At 54.5% G+C, this 18,212-nt stretch overlaps 1 protein-coding gene across 2 annotated transcripts in view; it reads left to right on the forward strand.

Moving 5' to 3' along the window:
• Positions 1–18,212, forward strand: part of ITPK1 (inositol-tetrakisphosphate 1-kinase) — a 166,849-nt gene that overhangs the window by 110,564 nt on the left and 38,073 nt on the right. For both annotated transcript variants that reach the window (XM_060095703.1, XM_060095704.1), the window contains one exon: positions 10,074–10,191. In XM_060095703.1, the coding sequence (XP_059951686.1) occupies positions 10,074–10,191 (118 nt within the window). The remainder of the gene's footprint in view (positions 1–10,073; positions 10,192–18,212) is intronic.

The following is an 18,212-nucleotide window of genomic DNA, read 5'->3' on the forward strand; positions in this document are numbered from 1 at the left end:
AGAAGCACACATAAAGTTAATGGTGATTCCAGGACTCGAACCCACATTTCTAGACTCTGCCTTTGCCTTAACTTTCACAGTGCCTCAGGGTCCTGGTGCTGGGGTCTGGACTGCCCTAGGGCCGCAGCTGGCCTGAAAGGGGTGGTCTGCCAGTGATTGGAAGGCAGAAGCCTTGGCTGGCTGGCTGGCTGTCAGGGACGGTTACGCAGGTTGCACACTGAACAGCTCAGTAGGCTGCCGATGGCTCCCTGTGTGGCTGGACTCCGCGGTCCTGCCCCTAGTAGGTACTGGATGGTACCACAACCTCCTCTTGGCTCCTGGGAACCTACTCTCAAGGTTTAGCTGCAGGAATCTCCAGGCGCAGCCCTGTGCCAGATCCGGCTGCCTCTTTAGACCCTCAGCCTATGATTCTTGCACAGCCACGTGTGCCAGGGTTTAGCGAGGGCCGTGGCTGCCTGGCACACTGTTACATCAAGGCACTGGGGCCTAGTGTGGATTCCTCAGGACTATCCATGGTGTGTGGTTTTCTGTAAGCTCTAACGAACAGGCAGGTATTCTGAGTGGTGCCAGGAAGGCTTTGACTCAGAGACATTGGGTCCTGGCCTCAGTTGATTACGGGCTTCGGTGGTCTACCCATAGGATTTGTTAGTTGTCCTCCCAGAAAACTCTGCTCAGCCCGGCTCATGACCTCATCCTCACCTGCGGCTGCCCTCCCAGCGGCCGGTCTCGCTCTCTGCAGAAGCGTATACTGTGCCTCTGAAGGTGGGATTGCTGGCGACACTGCTGCAGTGTTAATCCTCCCTCCACGGGGCCCATCCCTTCACCCAGCAGTGTCCACAGCGGCCCTCCTGTGCGTCGGGCATGCGTCCTTCCCTTGGTGCCACGCGGATCCTCCTCCCAGTGGCCGCTGTGGACTCCGGCGTCCGGCCATGCCATTTGTTTGCTCTCCTAAGAGGTGTCTGTCTTCAGTTGTGTTAGTTTGTCTTGATCCAGGGTTGGGGACAGATGCAGACTCTGGCCCAGTGTGGTGGTCCCTGGGGGCCTTTGAGTGAAGAGTGAAGCAGGATGCAGACCCTGGGGTGATGGGAGAAGCAGATGGGCCTGCAGCCTTTCCTTTTTTTTTTGCTTTTCCTTGTCCTGCCACCAGACGCAGTGTGCCTGGCCTCACGGGCTGAACCACCAGGCTAAAGGCCTCTAGGCTAAAGACTTGGCCTGGCAGAACATGAGAAAGGGTTACTTTTTTTTCCTTTTAACATAAGTTTTAAAAGAAGGTTTTTAGGTTTTTAGATCTGAGAAAATGTAAATTATTTTCATGTCACAAAATTATTTAGTGACACCAAGATTCTAAGATTCTAAGGCTTCTGATTCCCAGTATAGTTTTCATTCCACTAAACCTCCATGGCTTGGTGCTTAAGGAAAGGTTCAACATCACCACATGGTAACTGTGTGCCCACGTACTCAGGTCTTTTTTGTTTTATGTAAATAAATAGATAATGGAAAATTTAAAAAAAATTTTTTTTAAAGAATGAACCTGAGTGATCCTGGCTATAGCTAGAATTGAGATGCTTTTCTTTTACCCAGGTTTGCTATGCCTATTTCACTGACTAGAAACTAGAGGGCTCTAGAGCCAAATGGTGTGGGTTCAGGTCCCATCTTGGCTACCTCCTAGCTGGGGGAGCCTGGGCAAGGTACTGAGGTTCTCTGAGCCTGAGTTTCTCTATCAAATGGGGCTGCTAATAGGACTTACTCTATAGGGTTGTTGTGAGGAATAAAATGTCAGTTGCTGCAAGGTGTAGGACATTGTCCTGCACTTGCTGAGCGTTTAGGAAAAGTTAGCTGCTATCATTATCACTGTTGTAATTATCCATAATAGTAACACATCCTAGCATCTTGCCAGGACCTCCATCATGGTGTCAAGACTTGAGGAACTAGAAGCTTCCTGGCTTTCACCTACCACTTGATGTGGAAGGAGCTCGCTAATAGGCCAGCCTTTGTGCCATCAGCTGAATGGTTTGGGTGCCGGTCATGCTCTCAGGAAGAGCCAGAAGGAGTGAGATTATGCTGAGGAAGCCCAAGGTCACCCCCTTTCCTGTAAAAAGCCCCCACGAATAATTTGTAACAGCTACAAGGAAGTCATTTGAGTTCTTCCTCAGCACGCGTTTGGTGGTTGAGTGTTAACCGAAACACCCTGATTCGTGGGCTTCTGGGAATCTTCTTGGAGAGTTTCTTCTGTGCGTGGCGTGTGGGGTTCGTCTTGAGTGCCGATGCTTCTCTACTTCTGGAACCAAGTGATAATCAGGATTCTGAAGTCCCATTGGGGTATTTAGCACAAAAGGTGGTTTTAAGTCCCAAGTGATCGCCGCCATAATCGGTGGTGATGGCTCCCGGGGCCGTGGAGGTGGTCATGGTGGAATTGGGCCCCGTTTTCCCCTTTTTTTTTGCGGTACGCAGGCCTCTCACTGTTGTGGCCTCTCCCGTTGCGGAGCACAAGCTCCGGACGCACAGGCTCAGCGGCCATGGCTTACGGGCCCAGCTGCTCCGTGGCATGTGGAATCCTCCCGGACCGGGGCACAAACCCGCGTCCCCTGCATCGGCAGGCAGACTCTCAACCACTGCGCCACCAGGGAAGCCCCCGTTTTCCACTTTTGATCCACTCCACATAGGAGGCTGGAGTCTCGGACCGGGTAAGCACAAGGCAGGCCACACTGCAGAGCAGGGGCTGCAACCCAGGGCCTTGCTGTTTAGTCCAGTGCTTGCTTTCTCTCCGTGCCCACCTTTTTTTTTTTTTTTAATTGAAGTATAATATACACAGAGAAAAGTGTGCATATTGTGAATAGCTTGATGAAGTTTTGCTACACACAGATACACTGTGTACCGAGCACCCGATGAAGCAGTAGAGCAGTGCCGCTCCCCTGAGCCCGGCCCAGCCCAACCCTGCTTGGCTCTGCCCTGCCCTTTTCCTCTCCTTCCTCTGCCTTGGGCAGTGGGCTCCCTTCCTACTCCCAGTGCAGAGCTCCTGTCCTGCCCCGTGACATTCTCTTCCCGGGGTGGGGAACAGGGCCACTGGAGGGAAGGAAGCCAGTTACCAAACCAAGAGATGGACTTTCTCCAACAAACTGGGTGCTGTCAATTCCCTATTCCATGAATGGCTTCCAACCTGGTCCCCACCCCCCGCCACTGGTCCCGGCCAGCAGGATTTTGGTGAAATTCTCCCTCCAGGCTGCAGGTTAACGTGCAGAATGCTTGGCCGGGAGCCGGTGCTTAGCTCACCCAGCCCTGCACGTGCTCCTTGTTAGCTAGCATTCGCCGTGCTGTTCCCTGCCCTGCCTTCGCCGGAGATTGACAGCACCCCAAGAACAGGGCATCAGGCTTGCTCCCGCTGTGGGGCTTGCCTAAGCGCCTGCTTGATGTGAACCCACGAAGCCATCTTTCAAACAGCCGGCCACCCAGAGACCCAGTAGGAGACTCTGCTCGTTCTTGGGAGGTCCAGGCAGCTCCCAGCCTCTCCATTCTCCTCCCACCGCTGGCCCCAGGCTTCGGTCCTCTGTTTCCTATTCTAGACCTGCCCTACTGAGTTGTGGACAGATGAGGACTGAGGCTTACAGAGGCCGCACACAGCAAGTGGGGAGAGCAGGAATTTACGCGGGTCTGGCGGCCTCCAGCTCCTTCCTATGCGTGAGACCTCTTCCCAGCATTGGCCTTCACTTGACAGAAGAGGAAGCTGAGGCCCAGAGAGGAGATGGGGCTGTGTGGTGGCCCTTCCTCCATCCTAGCTCACCTTCCCCCCGAGGCGTAGACTTCCAGAGCCGTCCATCAAACCTGAATTCCCAGTCCTGCCGTCGGGGTTAGAGGCTAGGCTGTGCCCGGCTGGGCTCTCAGGGGCACACAGCCCAGCAGGCAGCCTTCCAGCTGCTGGGTCCCAAGCATGATGAGGTGAGGCCATGCCCGGGCACTCCCTCACTCCAGAGCACCAGGTCCAAGGCAGGTGGCATCCTGGACCCACATAAGCTCCTGCTGTTGATGATGCCCGGTTTATCTGTTTTTTCCTGCTTGTACTTCTGGTATCATACCTGAGAAACCATTGTCTAATCCAAGGTCACAAAGACTGACACCAGTGTGTTTTTCTAAGAGATTTATAGTTTTAACTCTTACCTCCTAGGATTTTTATGTTAAAAGAAATAGTACTTGCAAACCACTTTACCCAGTGGCGTGCATCTAGCCAGTCCTGGGTAAATGGTAGCTGCTGTTATTCTAAATTATTATCAATTATGATTATTTATTATCATCTTTACCACGAGTAGCTCTCATTGTGTTTCCCGTCTGGGTGGCAGCCTCCTGCTCCTTCCTGAAAGATAGTGTTGCTGTTCAGATTCATTGCTGGCACAGTTGTGGGTGCAGGGAGTTGAAGAAAGGGAGGACCTCGTTACTTTCCCCACTCCCTCCATTTCCCCCCAAACTTTTTGTTTTGGAAAATTTAAAAATGCTTGAGAGGATGCTGCGATGCACTCCCCCGTACATCACCCAGCTTCATGAGTCAGCAACTTGTGGCCGCTGTGCTTTCACCTGTGCCTCACCTACTTCTTTCCCTGTGCCTGCTTATTGTGAAGCAGATGCTAGGCATCATTTTTTTTTAAAACCCACATTTGTTTATTTATTTATTTTTGGCTGTGTTGGGTCTTCGTTTCTGTGCGAGGGCTTTCTCTAGTTGTGGCAAGTGGGGGCCACTCTTCATCGCGGTGTGCGGGCCTGTCTTGTTGCGGAGCACAGGCTCCAGACGTGCAGGCTCAGTAGTTGTGGCTCACGGGCCCAGTTGCTCCACAGTATGTGGGATCCTCCCAGACCAGGGCTCAAACCCGTGTCCCCTACCTCGGCAGGCAGACTCTCGACCACTGCGCCACCAGGGAAGCCCTAGACGTCCTATTTAATCTGTAAATTGTTTTAGTACACATCTTTGAAAAATGAGTCACCACTTTTTTTTTTATTGAAGTATAAGTTGATATACAATGTTGTGTTGATCTCTGCTGTACAGCAAAGTGATTCAGTTGCACATACGTATACATTCTTTAGTATTCTTTTCCATTATGGTCTCTCACAGGATATTGAATATAGTTCCCTGTGCTACCACTTCCTAGAAAGAGACCTGCAGTGTTTTGGGGGAGTGGGCCAGAGCCCTATTACCTCCTGAGGATCCAGGGGGTGGATACTGGGTGCCTTTCCTGCTTCCCTGTGAGGAGCGGGCTGGCCAACTGCAGCTGGGCTCTGTCAGGACCTGAGCTGTCTGCAGAGGGCTGCCCTGGGCCGGGGATCGTGTCATGCTCTGGTTGCTCACCCCAAGTGCAGAGGTGGCCTGCCCCCCGTCTGCCAGGCAGGGCAGGGTACAACAGGCTCAGAGATCTTAGGTCAGGTTGGGCCCTAAGAGTCCATGTGCTGCAGAACCATGAGAATCCTTTTTGTTTTTGTATCTACCAACTCTTTTCTTCTTTTTTTTCTTTCTTTCTTTTTTAAAAATTTATTTTGGGGCTTCCGTGGTGGCGCAGTGGTTGAGAGTCCGCCTGCCGATGCAGGGGACACCAGGTTCGTGCCCCGGTCTGGGAAGATCCCACATGCCGCGGAGCGGCTGGGCCCGTGAGCCATGGCCGCTGAGCCTGCGCGTCCGGAGCCTGTGCTCCGCAAGGGGAGAGGCCGCAGCAGTGAGAGGCCCGCGTACCGCAAAAAAATAATAACAATAAAAAAATAAATAAATAAATAAATAAAAATTTATTTTGGCTGCACCGTGCAGCTTTCAGGATCTCAGTTCCCCAACCAGGGATTGAACCTGGGCCACGGCAGTGAAAGAGCTGAGTCCTAACCATTAGACCACCAGGGAACTCCCCCTACCAACTCTTTTCATATCTGTCACTGTCATCTCCTCGTTGTCCATGGCAGCTCCCTGAGATAGGTTTTATTCAAAATGTACGTTTACACACAGGAAATGGAATGTCAGAGATTAATTCCAGTTTCTCCTTCATAGACATAAGGTGGCAGAGGCAGGATTTGAACTTGGGACTCCCACCTGCATTTTCTGTTAGCTGAGAGCAAATCCTTGTGTCTCACTCCTGCTCCTTTCCTGGCCATACATGGAACTGCAGAGGAAATGGTATCTCTCATGTTCATCTCGGTTCATCTCTCATTCGGCTCAGATTCTCAGTGGGGAAAACTTGAACCCTGCCCATCCTCCCCAGCCCAGCAGAGGGCCCGGTGCCCCTCTTGGCATCATCACCCCATGGGCCTCGGGGGGCGGGGGCATCTGGCCCATCTGTGCCCCTTTGTCAGTATTCTCTAGACTTCTTCCTGGCCCTGCTGACCCCGAGCTATATATCTCTGCGTTTCCCTTGCTTTAGCTGCTTAAAGCCAGCCTCTTCCATGTTAACTTCCAGGATCCCTTTCTAGGTGTTTCGAGGCAGGCTGTCTAACAGAACATGTGTTTACCATTTGCCATGGAGACGGTTTGGGCCTTTCTTCCTCGAGTGGTGATAAAACGGTAACAAGGCGCTCACCCTTCCAGCAATTTGTTTGGTAATTCTAAGATACCTGTGAAAAATGCATGAAGCCTGCGATACAATAGATAAACTGAAAGGCTTGGAAGAAAATCCGCTTGTGGATAATGGGGTGATTGGAAAAACTCTTTCTTTGCCCTCTCTGTCCTTGTCCCAAAAGAGATCATGTTTAGGAATAATTCTTCTGTTAATTCTGATGCTTTCATCCCGGGTCAAAAGCTTGTTGGCGCCTGCTTGTCACATCTTCCCTCCTTTGGTTTCTTCTAGCTACTTTGGCTTCAATTCACGTCTTAATGAGTCTGAGTTCTCTCTATAAAGGCCGCTGCCCTAATGCACAAAAGTGGAACCAGAACCAGCTTTGTGTTATCTGGCAACCATGTGGACATTCTTCTCGGTACTGCGGTGGGGACATTTGAGGGCGGGTCATGGTTTACTGGACCTCGGTGGCTGGGGGAGAATTGGGCCAGCCCGTCGAAGCAACGTCTCTGATGTCGCCTTCCTTTTGAAGGAAAGCAGTGAGCTTGTGTGTGTCCCTGCCGTTATCTGTAATGCCTCTACCAGGGGCTGCCCGTCCTGTTCTAGAACAGCCCTGTGTGTGGCCTTGAAGTGTGCCTCCTAAACACTACTCCTAGGTTTCTCCAACTTATACTCACAACTCACAGACAAGGAAACCGAGACGAGAGAAACTAAATGGCTCGCCCAAGGTGACAGCGGAAGGTGATCACAGCGGGAGACTGGGTTTCTTTCTTTTTTTATTTGCAGTACGCGGGCCTCTCACTGTTGTGGCCTCTCCCGTTGCAGAGCACAGGCTCCGGATGCGCAGGCTCAGCGGCCATGGCTCACGGGCCCAGCCACTCCGCGGCATGTGGGATCTTCCCAGACCGGGGCACGAACCCGTGTCCCCTGCATCGGCAGGCGGACTCTCAACCACTGCGCCACCAGGGAAGCCCTGAGACTGGGTTTCTTGACTCTCAGTCCCTTGTTCTTCCCTCTGTACTGCACTGCTTCCTGGCAGGGGGTGGTGAGGGCATTGCAGTGCTTTCAATTCATAGCCCAGAACGTGAATTCATTGGCCAGATCCGGTAGGGGAAAACCTAGAAGGCTGTCATTCGTCCAGTGTTGTTTGCACCCTGCACGATGCCCTGAGCGCTGTGAATGCTGTGAAGTTTGTTGAGTGGATGACCTTTTAACATGAGGACATGAACATGATTTCGGTCGTATATGTCGATCTTGATGTCTCACGAATGACATGCTCTTGTGGCAGCGTAGATCTGGTTCAAAGGAACAAGCTCCGGTAAAGGAACAGCGCCGATGGGGAGAGTTGCCTCTGGGGAGCCCGCAGCAGAGAGGTTCGGTACCCTGAAGTGAGGCTGTAGGAGAGAGAACCTATCCAAGTTATATCCTTGGATAGACTTTCCTTACAGACATCTCTCACCTCGTTCCCACGTCCTCTGGGGGTGCCAGACGTGGGCCCTCCTGCATCAGCTGCCTGCTTGTTCTGTATGAGCAGGGCAGCGGGCCAGGCTCTCAGGAGGAGGAGGAAGCCGCGAAGGCAGCTTCTGTTCTGCACTTGGGTCTGCAGATGCACGTGCTGGGAGAGGACCTTCTGCGGCGAGAACGTGTAGGCCCTGTGGAGTTCACAGGTGTGAGGACGGGAAGAAGGCCTCCCCAGATGTGTGCACTGGCCACCCCTCAGGGACGGAGACTTCTTTTAAACATCCAGAGAAAAAGCCACCAGTGAGCTCATAATCAGCTACTACTTTGGTATGAAACACAAGGCGGGAACAGATTTCAGAGACGTAGATACAAATCTCTGGCTTTTGTGTCGAGAGCTCTTAAAAATGATTACTAGGAACCAAAATAGGTTCACCAGGGGAAAAAAAAAATCCCAAATGGAGCGTTCTTTTTTCTGATAAGGTTTACTAGAAGAGAAGCATTATGGCTTTTCCTCCTGGCCTCTGCTGACCTCACAGACAGATCTTGTGGAATGGGCGGGGAGGGGAGAATTAAGCTGGTGTATTTATTCCCTGGGGCTCCCGTAACAAAGTACCACAAACTAAGTGGCCTAAAACAACGGACATTCATTCTCTCACGGTTAAGGAGGCTGGAAGTCTAAAATCAAGGTGTCTGCAGGATTGGTTCCTTCTGGAGACTGAGGGGGAATCTGCTGGTGGCCAGTGGTCCTTGGCTATCCTTGCCTTGTAGCTGAGCTCGGTCACTGTCTTCACCTTCACACAGCCTTCTCCCTGTGTGTCTCTGTATCCAGATTTTCCTCGTCTTGAAGATACCAGTCAATGGATGAGGGTCCATCCGAATCCTGTATAACCGCATGTTAACTCGATTCCATCTGTAAAGACATTTCCAAATAAGGCCAAGTTCACAGGGACGGGGGTTAGGACTTTGAACAGATCCGGGGGTGGGTGTGCACAGTTCAACCCGCAGTAACAACAACAGCTAGTGAATGGCCTTCCTTACACCCAGCCTTGTCTCTGAGCCCCTCTCCTGTTACTCCAGCATCCCCCATTTGTGTCCATAGAATCCTGGAGTTTTAGAGCCAGAGGGATGGTCTCATTTACTTTGTCTTCCCGACAAGCTGCTCTAGCCCCCTGTTGTGACTTGGAGCTCTTGGAGTCATAGAGGTGTCTCACGGCGGCCCAAGATCCCTGAGTTCTTTTCCTGGACACATCTTGCTCTGTCTTTTGTTGAATTACATTGCGGATAATGGTTTCTTGTTCCTCATGTGCCTTAATGTTATGTCCCCAAGAAGACTGTAACTTCCTTAAAGACTAACCTTATCATAGTTCTGCTTGCATTTCCATGGTCTACCATGAGGCTAATGGGTATTAATAAGCACTTAACTGGAGTGAGCACCTGCAGGCCGGGTGGCTGCCCCTTGGCGAGTGTCTCCTCACCTTCCCACAGACCTACTGCGTCCTGGCATCCCACTGTCCCCAGCCCTGCCTCAGAGCCCTTATCAGTGCAGGGTGCTGGCCACTCACTGAGCATAATCCACCCGTGGAGCAGACCGGGTTTCAGGTGAGGCTTTACCCAGGAGTTGAACAAGCTGACCAGAACCGAGTTGTTCTCCTTTTCTCGGCCCTGTTTTCTCACTTTGGGCTCCATTTTGAGTTTGGGCTCCATCCGCTCTCTCTCCGTCAGATCCCGGGATGACTGCTCCCAGCTGCCCGGTCTCCCAGCTTCCTCTTGTCCTCAGGGACGGAGAGTGCTCCTGTCCCAGCATTTCCAACAACAGCGCTGAGCCTGCCTCTGATTGAATGGACTCGGGTCACATGTCCTCTCCTGAACCAGCAGCCCCAGGAGGTGGAACATGCTGATTGGTCTGACCAAAGTCATGTGATCCCAGTGGGGCGGTTTCCTGAGACCAGGTGTTGCCTCAACCAGAAGTCAGGGCTGGTGCGGGGATGGAGAGCAGAGAGATGGATGTGGGGGTGGCACGCGGGCTGAAATCTGGCGTGTCCCCCTCGTTTCAGCGTCAGTCTTCCCTCTCTAACCGGAAGGAGTGTTCTTTCTTCTCAGGAATACATTGATGCCCACCCTGAGACCATTGTCCTGGACCCCCTTCCCGCCATCCGAACCCTGCTTGACCGATCCAAGTCCTACGAGCTCATCCGGAAGATCGAGGCCTACATGAAAGGTACGGACGTGAGTGGCTCAGCATCGGTGGCAGTCGGCCCACCTCGTGGACACAAGGTGGTCGTTGCGTGGGGTGAGAGGAGGGACGGGGGTCCGGTCTTTTTAAACGCTTTGACACAGGAAGCAGCTGTACGTTCTGGGGAGGGCCTTTCCATCCCGCTCTGTGACCAGCAGGGTTCGGAAGTAGAAGCCCTAGGGTGCTCTCTTTGGGAGACTGGCTCCAACCACGTCAAGTTTTGTTGTCTTAAACCCACGAGTGGTGATGAAGTATCCAGATAACACAGTGGTTAGAGAGCAGAAGTGTGTGTAGAATAGCTCAGCGGCGGGCGGGCGGGTGGAGTTATGTAACCGGGCAAAAGAGACAAACAGAGAAATTGAAGGGCCTTTCATCAAAGACATGGAGATATGTAACGTGGTGGCTGGGCCTTGTGGGGTACGCTCTGTTCTCGCAGGCGGGAGCCTCCATCTCAGCTGTGGGAGCGTCTCCTGCCAGCTGCGGGCCCCTGCCCCTGAGGACTCATCCTCGCCACATCCCAGGGCAGGGCAGCTCCAGAGAAGTCAGACTGCCTTTCCAAGGTGTTTGTTTATGTGAGAAGGGCTTTTTGGAAGGATTCACGTTAACAGTAACCTCCTAGTTCTCCCCCCTGGTCCAGGCGTTCCCTGCTGAGAGTTCTTGTTTAACTTTAAGAGAAAGTGCTTTGCCTGGGCCTTGGGGGCTGTGTGAGAATCCATCTTAGAGGCAGAAGAGGCAGCCCTTTTTCCTGCCATCCAGGCCACAAGTGTGTGACCTAAAGGGGCTGCGTTGAACCCTGACCTGGATGGTGACTTGGCCCCAGGAGTTGTTCACGTGATGGTTGGACCAGTGGGTGCTTTGGCTCACAGGACCAGCATGGGAATAATAAGAGCAGGATTTATTGGGTACGTGCTGTGTGCCCAGCACTGGGCTAAGCCTTCTTACACTCTCTCTTCTGGTGCTTCTAAAGGTGGGCCAGATCATCCATCCTCCCTGTTTTGCAGAGGAGGCTCTGGGAGGTTAACAGGTATGCCAGCATCACACAAGCCTGTAAGCTGCAGAGCTAGAATCTAGCCACGTCTCTCTGACTCAGGCTCCCCAGCTCCTAATCCCTAAGCTTGACTTTCATGTCCATAGTCAGAGGGCCCTGGATCTAGCAAGCACCTGGCATGGATGCAGTCATGGACCCTGGTCAGGAGAATTGGTGAGTGCTGGGTTCTCTAAGGAACCTGCTCTGTGCAAGAGCTGGCTGGTGGACCTGGCTGTCCTGGAAGAGGTCTTGAGGCATTTTGCCCTGGGTGCCTGGCCGTCACCAGGAGAAACATGGACGTGACATCCTGGGGGGCCCCAAAGCACGCAGGGTTTTTCAACATGCTAGCATCCTCCCATCCTTGGGTCTGGAGTGGTCAGTGACCGCGTCAACTTCCGTTCCCTTTGCATTCCTTCCCTGGGTTGAACCAGAACCCCCAGATGAGAAGGAAGGTCTATAGTGATGTTTTGGCTAACGTTGGTTCTGGAAAGGAAATCCACCTTTTCCCAGGAAGTGTGTGTGTTAGATGCCAACTATTTGCGAAGGGACAGGAGATGATGGTATGGGGTCACCCAGGAATGGGAGCCACTGTTCCCGCTCAGCGCTTTACACTGGAAAGCGCTGAGGCATCTGGATTGGATCTTGGAGTCTGTCTCCATTTTCATGGGTAGAGAATCAGGGCTGGGGTCAAGGGTGAGCCCAGGCCTAGAGTGTGAGCATGCGTGTTCAGCGGGCTGGACTGCAGGGCGCACAGGCAGCAGGGTTGTCCCTGGGGGGTGAGTACTGAGGGGGAGAAAGCCTCCCAGACAGGGCGGGGGTGTGAGCGAAGCAGGGAGGGAGCTGAAGTGGGGTGCTTGTGTGGACTTGCAGACCATCGGTCAGAGCGGGGACTTCGAACACCTTGGGCAGTTGGGAAGAGGTAGGTTTTGATGGTCGTTACTGTTGTGAGGGTGACCTCCCACCCAGCCACAGGTGTGAGGGGCTGGTGACTGGCCCCCAGGCGGGGACACAGACAGACCCCACTCAGCTCCAGCCCAGCTGAGGTCAGCTCAGGGGCTGCCTGCTAGGGGGCCCAGTGAGAACTTGTTGACCAAACTCTCAAGACCGGCTTGGTCCTGGGCCAGCAGGAATTGTGTGGGTGGGCCGTGACCGCTGCACCCTGGGTTTTCCTTATCGTGCACGCCGAGCCGGGCTGGTATTCTTCCAGGAGGGCAGGCAGAGGCTGGGACTTCCTGGAGCCCTTTCCTGCCCACCCGGGGCGGTACGTGCGGAAGCTCTGCTGGCTCCCACCTCCCACCCTCCCAGAGGCGAGGCTGCTCCTGGTGCGGATGCAGAGAACCTGCTCTGGGAAGCGCATCCCTGGCGCTCCCCTGCCGCATTCCTGCGATTCCTGGAGGCTCGCAGCCCTGTTAGACCTGCTGTAAAGGGCCGTAATTACCCTTTCAGTTCCTCAGGTACAGCAGTCCAGGTGACACCGCTTTTGGGTTGGGAGAAGGGGCTTGGCAGAAACTCCTGGAGTCGTCACCACCCCTGTGCCAACGTGGCTCTCCCTGTCCTCAGAGAGCCTTGGTGGCTGCACAGAAGACAGGGCAGTGGGTGAGGCTGCTGCAGGGAGGTGCCAGGGCTCCCTGCTCTGCACTGGGGGTGGGCTGGTGGGCTGTGACACATGGGGAGGGTCTCCCGGGGCTAACAGGCAGAGCCCTTGAACCGAGGGTCCACGCTCGGGCCATCCATCGCCGCACAGAGCATCAGCTGTGGGGGACAGGTGAGGCCTGCTGCCCGGAGCTCCCAGCCTCACCTGTCTGAGGACCTGTGGTTGGCGCCATCTCAGTTCCACGCTCCCAGGGCTTGTCTTTTCCTAAGTCAGAGCCTGGAGGGGACGCAGCGTCCTTCCGGCTGCAGACGTGTCAGTCTGAAACCCACTGACAAAGTTGCTGCCGTAGCAGAGACCTGGAGGGTGGATTAAATGAGATGGACTTCATTTCTCTCTCACGTAAAAGCCCAGAGGAAGGCTGGCCAGTGCTGGCGAGAGATGGCGGGGACCTAGGCTTCCCCCAGCTCGTTGTTCTTCTGGCGTGGCCCTCCTGGTCCAAGGTGGTGCTGAAACTCCAACCACCACATCTACAGTCTAGACATTAGGATGGAGAGGGGACTAAGAAAAAGGAAGCAAAGGGAAACAGCCCTGGGTATCTTTTAAGGAAAAATTCTGGAAGCTACAGTGATGCTCTTTCATACCTCAGTGGTCAGAACTGAGTTACAAACTGAGCTGCAAGGGAATCGGGGAAAGTGGTCTTTATTCTGGGCAACCATGTGGCCAGCCAACATTTGGGAGCCCCGTCACCATGGCAGAATGGGGGGGATGAGTTTGGGGCACAAGTAGCTGTCCGCCTTCCCCTCCGGGGAGTGGGTTCCTGCCTGCGGCATCCATGGGTGAATGGCTCTTGGAATGACCCTTCGCCTTCCAGCTGGCCAGGGTGGGTGGCCTCAGCAGCACGTTCCTTCCACATAAAAGCTTACACAACATGAGGTCAGTAGGCTGACGGAGTGATCCGCCCCAGAGTGCCTGGGCCACAGGTTTCCCTAACAGGTGATTGCTTCTGGGCGGGGCTGCACCCACACCCTTTAGCCAGAGGCAGAAATGGCAGTGAACCCGGATCCAATTCAAACCGAGTACAGGAGCCTCCCAGAAGTTGACCACTGCCTGCTGCCGGCTTGCGGGGAGTGGGAGGCTGCGTCGCCAGCCAAGATTGCTGGACACGCATCTGCAGGCCTCTTCTCTCGTGGGCACCTGCTTTGCCGCATAGGGCCGGGGTTTTGAGGTGGAAGCCCCGAGACCAAGGCCTGGCTCTGCCGCCCTAGGCCAAGTGGTCCTGGGCAAGGCTCTAGCCGGCTCCTGAACTGGCCGGAGCAATGGGCGAGAAAGCTGGGCTGTGACTGGAGATTGTGGGTTTGTGTCCTTGGCCCTGGGAGCAGCAGGTGGTGGAGGGTCTCAGGCCACAGGGCCAAGGGCTCAGAGGCCCTTCCGAGACGGCTGCCGATGAGGTGTGGCTGCCCCGGCAGCTCCCACACATGCGCTCTGGGGGTGACAGATGGCCGTCTGGAGGCCGGGCCTCCCTGGGGACGGGGGGTGCACACCGCAGATCGAGCGTCTCTGCCTGTGGTTTTATGGGAATTTAATCAGGGCTCATCTTGCAGGCCGTTTGGAGGCTGGATTGAAATGGAGTAATCTAGACACCAAGCAAAGAGAAAATGACATTCCGTAGAGCCTGGGAGACACGATCCTCTCAGAGCAGCCGCCTCGGGGTGGGGGGCGTGGTTGAGTCGGGGGTCTCACTCAGAGGTGGGGGCCGGCTGTCCGCCCTTGGTGAGCTGCGGAGGGCCGTGGGTGGGAGAGGAGAGAGCGGGAGGGGCCTTGGAGTCAAGGCCTGGGCTCCAGGTCCGCCTGTGTCGCCAGGGTTGTGGCGCCTGCAGGTCACCGTTCCTCTAGGGCCGCTTTGTCAGCGCTCAGGTGGCACCCCAGCAGCACTAGCTGCATGCCAAGCACTGTATTAGCTGGTTTAATCCTCACGATGACCCTGTGAGAAAAGCACTACTGTTCCACCCCGTAGCGGTGAGGATACTGATATCCATTGAATCTAGTTGGTTAAGGCTGCAGAGCTACTAGGGGCAGAGCTGGGGTTTGAACCCATGCCATCTGGGTGGATTCTTAGCCAGTGGTTCCCGAATCTGGCTCCCGGCCTGACGAGGAGGGGTCGAGGCCACGATGGATGCAGTGTGGGCTCTGGCCCTGCTGCTCTTGCACCGCCAGCTGGCACTGCCCCCGGGTGCCCTCTGGTGTCCAGGCAATGGCATTGTCCAGACAAGATCCCTGCTTCAGTCATGGAGTCTCTGCCCCGTGTGGTTATTGAGGAAACAGAAGTCCTGTCCCTTTTGAAAACAGCGATACATTGTAATGGAAGACAACAGGCTTGGGCACTGACAAGCCTGGGCTGAAATCTCAGCCCCACTGGTGCGGCCTGGGCAGTCACCGGCCCTCTCAGAGTCCTTTGCTCATCTGTGATGCGCGGCTGTCATCACCTCGGGCGGAGGTGTGGGGAAGGTCTGGCCCTGCCCACTGCAGCAGGTGTGGCCCAGAGTTGGGCGCCCAGGTGCTCTCAGCTCCTCTCCTTGGTCCCACAGGGTGCCCGGAGTTTGGGTGGGAGGCACGTGGCAGAAGCTGGTAGTTAGTAGCAGGGCCTGTGGTCTTGGAGGACAAAGAGGAGAGGGGTGTAGCCCCCCGAGGACTGTTACTCCCGAGTCAGGATTAGCTTCCAGCTCCAATTTTGTGCAGGAGGCTGGAGTTTTGGATGAACCCACCAGGACGATGCTTTGCACACCTGTCGGGTGGGCCTGTGAGGAGTTGGCCCCTGTAGCACCTACTTGCCCGGGGCTCCCCGGGTGTCAGCCTGCCCACGTCACGGGGCCGAGGGGTCTGGTGTGAGGGAGGACCGGCGCCAGGCCAGGCCTGGACACACTGCCAGAGCGGGTGGCCACGGAAGAGGCTCGGGCCCCATGGGCTGACAGAGAGGCGGGGGCCTTGGCGTGGGGGCTCGGTGCCCAATTCCACTCCAGGACTTTGAGGCATTTGGGAGAAACATTGTCCTCGTTCCCACATCAGCCACTTCCAGCCATGCAGGCAGAGACCCCGCGTCCGGATGGAGGCGCGGGGTCTGCAGAGCAGGGTGGTAGTGGAGCACCGCCTGTCGGCCAGGCCGAGGTGGGCCCCGTGTCAGCGTTAGGAGGCAGCTGGTCCTGAACCCGGCCCTGCCCCGGGGCCCGAGTCAGCCCTGAGCCCTAGCGAGTCTCCCATCTGTCACCTGCCCGGAGGAGGTAAACACCCTCACCCAGGGAGTTGTTAGGAGAGCAAGTAAGGCCGGCCTGGCCCTGGGTGGGCGGCTTCTCCTCCCCTTGTTGCTAACCCTCCCAAGGGGGCTGTAATGATCCCCTTTTTCAGTCGAGAAAAGAGAGGCTCTGGACGAGATGCCAGGCTTCCTGCTCATCTGCTGGCACACGGAGATGCTCAGGCCTGTCCGGCGCCTTACACAGACCCTACTGGGAACCCCTGTTTCCTCCTGACCCACAGACCCGCCCTCTCAGGAGGCATTCCCGAGTGACCCCCCACACCAGCACCGGCCCTGATGGCTCCTCCAGGCCTGTCCCTGCAGCCCCTGCCTGTGCAAGGCTGACCTGGGCCAGTAGGTGAGCCAGACGCTGTCTTTGGGACCTCTGGCTCCCTTACCCCTTGTTGAGATGACTGACCCCTACAGACTCGAGATCCCCAGAACCTTCTTCCCCCTTCACACTCAGTCTCCCAGTGTCCAGGTGAGAAATCTCCACATCTCTTCCCCGGAACATGGTAGGGCAGATGGATGCTCAAACACACCTGTTGGTCAAGGTTGATCAGAAAGTACTAGACACCAGTCATTTACACTTCAGTGTGAATGTAAGACCCACCTAGTGTCTTTCCAGCCAAAAGAGATCTTTTTTTTTTTTGCGGTACGCGGGCCTCTCACTGTTGTGGCCCCTCCCGTTGCGGAGCATAGGCTCCGGACGCGCAGGCTCAGCGGCCATGGCTCACGGCCCAGCCGCTCTGCGGCATGTGGGATCTTCCCGGACTGGGGCACGAACCCGCGTCCCCTGCATCAGCAGGCGGACTCTCAACCACTGCGCCACCAGGGGAGCCCCCGAAAGAGATCTTGAGCTCTTGATGCCCCCAAACTGTCCTCCGTATCTTAAAGATGAGGAGAGAGCCCTAGAGAGGTGGGAGGACTGACCATGGGCCACTCCGTGCCTCCAGCTCAGTCCAGGGGACGCACACCTCCTCAGTAGTCTTTTCAGAAGCAGTGCTGTGGTGAATCTGGACTCAGATGGCTTGGCTGTGTGCATTTAGGCAAGTTATTTAACTGCACCACGGAGCCTCAGCTTTCCTATCTGTAAAATGGGAATAATGATAGCAGCCCCTTCCTCACAGGGCTGTTGTAAGGATTAAACGTGGTTATGCATTTAAGGCATAAATACTCAATAGATGGTAATTCTCCTGGGTAACACTGGGTTGTGGTGTTTCAGACCACACGCGGTGTGTTGTGGCCCTATGAGTCCTGGGTTCCTGAGATTCTTTTTAGCACCAAATCCATGCTGGCGTCCTTGATCGTGACCTCTGTGGCCCTGTGACCAGGCCCCTTGGACAGCACTGCCCTCTCCATCCATCCTTCCTGAGTACCCACACCCATGTTTGAAATGTACCATGTGTGTTTATTTTTAATTATATCAGTTTTATGGATTTATTGTAAAGTTCACATTAGCATTCCTCATATCTGTGAGGGATTGGTTCCAGGACCCCCCACGGATACCAAACTCAGAGGATGCTGGAGTCCCTTACATAAGATGGCGTAGTGTTTGCACAGAATCTACACACATCCTCCTGTATACTTTATTTTTTTATAGCATTTTATAAATGTATATATGTATGTATGTATGTATTTATTTATTTATTTATGGTTGCGTTGGGTCTTTGTTGCTGCACATGGGCTTTCTCTAGTTGCAGCGAGCGGGGGCTACTCTTCATTGCGGTGTGCGGGCTTCTCATTGCAGTGGCTTCTCTTGTTGCGGAGCACAGGCTCTAGGCGTGCGGGTTTCAGTAGTTTGGCATGGGCGCTCTAGAGCGCAGGCTCAGTAGTTGTGGCTCGCGGGCTCTAGAGTGCAGGCTCAGTAGTTGTGGCGCACGGGCTTAGTTGCTCCACGGCATGTGGGATCTTCCCAGACCAGGGCTAGAACCTGTGTCCCCTGAATTGGCAGGCGGATTCTTAACCACTGCGCCACCAGGGAAGTCCCATCCTATATACTTTAAATCATCTCTAGATTACTTCTAATACCCAATGCAATGCAAATTCTATGTAAATAGTTGTAAATACAATAAAATGCTGTGTAAATATTTGCTGGC

This window comes from Mesoplodon densirostris, chromosome 4 (assembly GCF_025265405.1).
Source record: "Mesoplodon densirostris isolate mMesDen1 chromosome 4, mMesDen1 primary haplotype, whole genome shotgun sequence".
NCBI lineage: Eukaryota > Metazoa > Chordata > Mammalia > Artiodactyla > Ziphiidae > Mesoplodon > Mesoplodon densirostris.